The sequence below is a fragment of the Helobdella robusta genome (genome assembly GCF_000326865.2).
Source record: "Helobdella robusta unplaced genomic scaffold HELROscaffold_153, whole genome shotgun sequence".
NCBI classification, from domain to species: Eukaryota; Metazoa; Annelida; class Clitellata; order Rhynchobdellida; family Glossiphoniidae; genus Helobdella; species Helobdella robusta.
In genome coordinates, this window is record NW_008703854.1 from 18453 (window position 1) to 24523 (window position 6071).

The 6071-nt window shown below is 30.4% G+C and overlaps 2 protein-coding genes across 2 annotated transcripts in view; both read right to left on the reverse strand.

Annotated features, from left to right (window-relative positions):
• Positions 1-2504: 2504 nt before the first annotated feature.
• HELRODRAFT_125208 (hypothetical protein) lies at positions 2505-3098 on the reverse strand (the record flags this gene model as incomplete). Its single annotated transcript, XM_009015374.1, has 3 exons — positions 2505-2735; positions 2803-2943; positions 3030-3098. Coding segments are annotated over 3 exons (441 nt in total), but the record flags the coding sequence as incomplete, so codon positions are not given.
• Positions 3099-4992: 1894 nt separating this feature from the next.
• HELRODRAFT_184084 (hypothetical protein) overlaps positions 4993-6071 on the reverse strand; it is a gene marked incomplete at both ends in the record, with an annotated part of 3011 nt that continues 1932 nt past the window's right edge. The window contains one exon of the mRNA XM_009015375.1: positions 4993-5126. Within this exon, the coding sequence (XP_009013623.1) occupies positions 4993-5126 (134 nt within the window). The remainder of the gene's footprint in view (positions 5127-6071) is intronic.

Below are 6071 nucleotides of genomic sequence, written 5' to 3' on the forward strand. Positions count from 1 at the left end.
TGTATGATCAGAAAAAAAAACAAACCCTAAGGTATCTTTTTTGTACTATTGTCAATGATTTTATTAAATAATCATAAGAAGCTCCCCAAAAAACATTTCCATATAGGAGATATGGATAGATTAGGGAGTAATATAGCATTAACATGATTTTAGTACCTAATTTATTGCGTGATCTATAAATAATGCCAGTAATTTTATATAATTTGCTTACCAACGAATTTATATGCTTATTCCATTTCAAGTCAGACTGGATAATAATTCCCAGAAATTTAGCTGACGAGTTTTTGGATATCACTGAGTCACCTATGTGAATGGTTAGGTCAGAGAAGATATCATTGTTCGTTTTGATTTTAGGGCCAAAGACTAAATAGCAGAATTTTTTCGAATTCAGAACCAACCTGTTTCCAGTGAACCAGTTGGAGAATTTAACCAGTTAGTTATTCATTTCAGAAAATAGTCTTATCGGGTCTTCGTCAGACAAGAATATAGTCGTGTCATCAGCAAATAAAATAGTGGTACACACATTTGATATTAAGAAAAATATCATTTATAAACAGAATAAACAAAAGCGGTCCCAAGATTGAACCCTGGGGAACTCCAGAAATTATTTTCTTGGGCAACGATTCAACACCTTCAATACAGACATATTGACACCGATTGTATAGGTAAGACTTGAACCAGCTCAGTACTATACCTCGAAAACCATACTTAGACAGTTTATACAATAAAATATTGTGGTCAATTAAATCGAATGCCTTGCTTAGATCTATAAAAACGCCTAAGCTAAGCTTCCTTGAATCATAATTATTTATGAGAGTCCCATACAGCATAGCAATAGCCTTCTCAGTTGATGACTTGGGAACGAAGCCAAATTGATTTCCATTAATCATGCTGTGTTTAGATATGTAAGACCACATTCTATCAAACATTAGTTTTTCAAAAATTTTTGAAAATACTGATAGAATCGATATGGGTCTGTAGTTGCCGTATTGATTGCAATCACCACCCTTGAAAATAGGTAGTACCTTTGCCAATTTCAGTCTATTAGGGAACTGGCCAACGAGGATTGATTTGTTGAATAAAGTGGCAATTGAACCAGCTATGGGGTAACTAACAGCAAATCCCAGACAATCTTTATTTCGTGTCACCGCCGACAAATTTGTATCATAACTGACGTAAAAAAAACAGGCATTTGAAATCATTCTGATACTTATTGACGATATAATTGAATGCATTGCATGTAATATTCATCGTCGTAATGTCACTACCGGCAGAACTGAACTGAGAACATTTGGCTGAACATTCCAGCAAAGACCTGATGTTTGTTATGTCTTTGACTGTTTCGATATCGAAACATAGAGATTCATTGGTAGTTGGATTTCTTAGCTGTTCATATTTGTTAGCTACCAACAAGTCAACAGCAAATGAACTCACAAAGACTAAGGAAATTATTATAGAAATTACTATTTCTATTTCAAATTTGAATTTATTCAGAAATTAAAAAAAACTCTTCTATTATAAATTTTATTTTGTCAACCTGTAGATCAAATTGACTAGATATGTATATATGCACATAAAGTCTGTATAAATAGACACGTAGAAAGAGAGAGAGAGAGAGAAAAAGAGAATTGGAATGGAGGAGCATATATGCAATCAATAACTTTTTGTACCCATATAAAATAAAAATTAATGAGTACAAGAAGCTCATTATAAAAAATGTGTGTTTTTGACAAAAACAAAGTACCTAACTCATCTATTGTTAAAAACTGAATTTTTTTATAATTAAAAAATTTGATAAAAAATTGGGTCAGTAATTTGTTTTCACAGAAAATAATTTCGAAGAATGCTGATATTTAAGTTCTTGTTAAGGAAGAATTCTAACAAATTACAATTTCTCATTAATATTTCAGATATCAAAATTTTCCATACCCGACAGATTCAAATATTCTGCTGTTTAATGCAAAACTATAATTGTTAGATTTGTCTCAAACCTGTTAAAATAAATTACACTCCACTTCACTAAGGACCGTTCATTTATTGAAATTTTGAGGCAGTGAGTATTTTATTTAATTTTTAAAACTCCTAATTGTACAAAAGTGAGAAGCTGATAAAATTTTTCATTACAGATGTTACAAACTCAATATTTTAGTTGATAAGTACTGTTGATCGTATACATTTACTGTGTTTTATTGGGTGAAAGATCGTGTCAGAGTAGCATAACTTGATAGAGTAACAACTAGTCACGAATTTATACTCGTTATAAATGTTCAATTTAGATTTAAAAAATTGTTTAAAATAATAAGTTTACTGTAAATTTAAATTTAAAAAATACAATAGAATAAATTATTGTTCTAAATAATGAATTTTATGTATGTTCTTTAGTTTCCAGTGAAATATTATGAAGCAAGAATGTTGTTTTAATTGTTAATTTTAATCATGAGCCTGCAGTAGGTGATGGGAACCCAAATATTGTACCTGCTATCGTAATACAATTCAGGATAGCTGTAGACACCATTCACGTTTTGAGCGTAGCAAGTTCTGAACCAGTTTCCAGAATTGTAGAAACCAATGTTAGCACATCCGAAAAAGAAAGGGGTGTTGTCTTGATCCGGAGTTGAGAATTTCATCCCGTTTTGAGAATGGATTCCTGAATCACGTAACATGTTCAAAATATCCGTGTTGTCACCGCTGTAGCCGGATACGTGGATTGCGTATTTTAGGGCTTCCGAGTCGATCTACATAAAAAAGATGAAAAATTTCGAGAAGTAAAAAAGTACAATTTAAAAAAAATAGACAACATACCCTAAAGCTGTCATATTCATCAGATATCCAATATCCATTAAATAGAACTTCGAATCTCAACCTATAGTTGGCTGAGTTAGTCAGTTGATAGATTTTTTCCAAACCCAACCAGAAATTTGCATTGTATGCTCCAAAACCCGCCTACATTTTTTATAAAATTTTAATATAAAACCTAAACTTAATGCAAATAATGATTAAACTTTTGCATTAAAACTATTTTATTCAACCTTGTAAGTTGCCCAATTTTGAGAAAAACTCTGTGAGCCATCGACTCTTTGCTGCATGACGATCCATCCATTAACAGATAGCACAGTGATCAGGGAAACAAAATTTGGCACATTCAGCGAAATTGTAGAATTCGCTGCTTTAAAATCTGAAAATAAAATTTTAAGACAATTTTTAATTTTAGATGTTTCATATAATTCCTCACAAAATCGGAAACCTAAGGGATTTTGGCAAATCGCTAAAATCCTGTTGCCCGTGATGCAGAAGTAGAGCGCACATGGATTAGATAATCCAAGCAGTTTATTGGAACAATTGTAGAACAAGCCACCTTTGTATGTGAATGGAAAGTTGCATTTGAAACTGCTGATCATTTGGTAGGCACTTTCTTTTGGAGGGAATGTTTAAATTAATTTATAAAAATTATATTTAAAAAGTTTTGAATTGTGTAAATTTGTTCTTGAATGTCTTGTTTTATTTGCCAACAATTTTTAAAAATGTCGAAATTATTCTAAAAAAATTATTAAAAATTTTTGACAAAACGTAAAAGATTTATGAATCATTTTTAGATAATTTAAATATCTATCTGAGTTTGTAAATTGCAAATTATCAGATTTTGAAAATTAATGTCAGATAAATTAATAAAAAAAAAATAATTGAAGTAACCGATAACAGAAGAAGGATCATTAGTGTTAGCTGTGAATTTTTACCAATGTTATTGCATCATTTGAGGATTTCAATTTATTAATAAATTGAAACTAACCTAATAATTTTTTCGCTTCCAAATCCTTGAAGAATAATTTAACAAATTAAAATTTGAAATCAAATAATTTCTTAAATTCACAAATTAAAATTTAAACAAAAAATTTATAAAAATTTTTAACATAAAACTTACTTCGTAAGCTTGACACTTCAACTTTTTTGAAACGATTTTGTAGTTGACAATACACTTGAAATGAAACAATTGGCATTCGTTAACACTATCGGAAAAGTAGTTAAACGCGTTGCATGTCATTGTGTTATGAGTGGGAGAAACATAATGAGAACATTTGGTAGAACATTCAAGCAATGATCGTATGTTGGTTAGTACTGTGGTAGGTTCGGAAGCAAAACACATGGGGTTGTCTTGCTCTCCTATCATTAGATACTTCTTATCGGCTGCAGAAACTAACACGTTGACTGATATAATGCGTATTGCAATTAAAAGTTGAATTGTAGTCGAGCGCATTGCAATGTATGCTCTGTTAAACATTGGTTTTGTCAAACTCTGATTCTTTGGTCAAATGCTTCAAATACTTTCTACGCAAACGCATATTGTTATTCAATTAAAACTTCAAACTCTTATCAACCTCACCACATTTAAATATTAATATATAAATAGTTTTAAATATTTAAATGATTTGAATTATTAAACATCGTTTCATTCCATAGTCTTTTTGACACAAAAGAATCATTTTTTATATTTTGTATGTAAAGGCATTATTTATGGCTAATCAATAATTCATGCATTCTACAGCAACTGAAATATTTATTATATAGCTGTCGTTATGTTTAAAAAATTTTTTACGCGTTTGTAATTATAATTAAATTAAAAATGATTTATTTACTTTTAGGAATGAATAGAAAAATTTCATTGACTGAGGGAGCATCCCTCCCTGGCATAACCTACATTTATATTTTATTTCATTTCCTACTCAGGATGGTAAGCCCTAAACTTAAAAATTAATTTCTTAGTTGGTTTTCGATAATGATAATAATTTTAAACTCATTGAAACACAATTTACTATATTAATTCTTCCACAATCATCTAACATTATAAAAGATAATAAAAATTAGAACTAAAGATTTGATGAAATAAAGTTTTGAAGTGGTAATTAATACTTAGAAATTCAAAAAATTTTCAAAGATTAAATTGATTTTAATATTGGTAATGACGATTTTATTTTCATTATCAGTCAACTCGTTGCATCAGCAGCAGTTGATAAGAAGTATTGGATGATAGGAGAGCCAGACAGCCCCGTGTGTATTCCTTCCGAACCTGCCACACCTACTAACTAAGATGCGATCGTAATTGGAATTTCTACCAAGTGTTCTCATTGTGTCTCTTCAGCCGATAATAGCATCACTAACAATGCATTCAACTACGGGTCCAATAATGCTAGTCATCCAGACTAAAGTTGCAAACTGTTTCATTTCACTTGTGATGTTCATTGCGAGATTGTTCTGAATGAAAGAAACTCATTGTCCGGCATATGAGGTGAACTCTTCAATAAATTTATTCAATTCACTTAACTTATTTTACACTGTTTTAATGAATTTTGGATGAAAGACATTGCAGCCAGACAAAAATAAGGTCATTAAATTTTTTTTTCAATATTCCTTATTAGTGAGGTCGGTTAGTGAAAAATTATTTCACTTCCGGACCCCAGCAAGCCGTTTTGGATATTGATAGATAACATGATTTGCTACTGAAAAATAACGGGACACAAACATTTTGTTCAAAAAAAAATTTTTTTTCACTATTTAAAAAATTAATTAGATTTTATTAAAAATTTTAATTGAACAATAATTTTACACAACATTTAACTTCTTTATAAACATAAAAAATTGGAAAAAGTTATGAGAACTATAGTAAGAAAAATGTAATAGTCGGTAAATAATAAGGTAAGACCAAAAAAAATTATGTACATTTCATATGAATCTAAGGTAAGTACTCTTTAATCATCAAACAATCATCATTAAACAGAAAATTAGTATCAACTTCTGTATTTTCATCATCCGAATATGTATCTAAGTTAATCGAATCATGACTGATTGGCTCTTCACTGCAATCTCCATTACATGCGCAAAGCTTTGTACATCGTAACTCGCCGCGTCTACACTTACAATTTCGGCAAACTTTTTTGCAGGAACATTTCACAAGTTCAGAACAATGCAAAGATACGTCAGGAATTGTAGTCCCCAACAATCCATAAGTTCCATCAGTCAGTCGCTTCCATCCCCATTTTTCTGGATCATACACTGGTGCTAATGCTAACAAACAATTT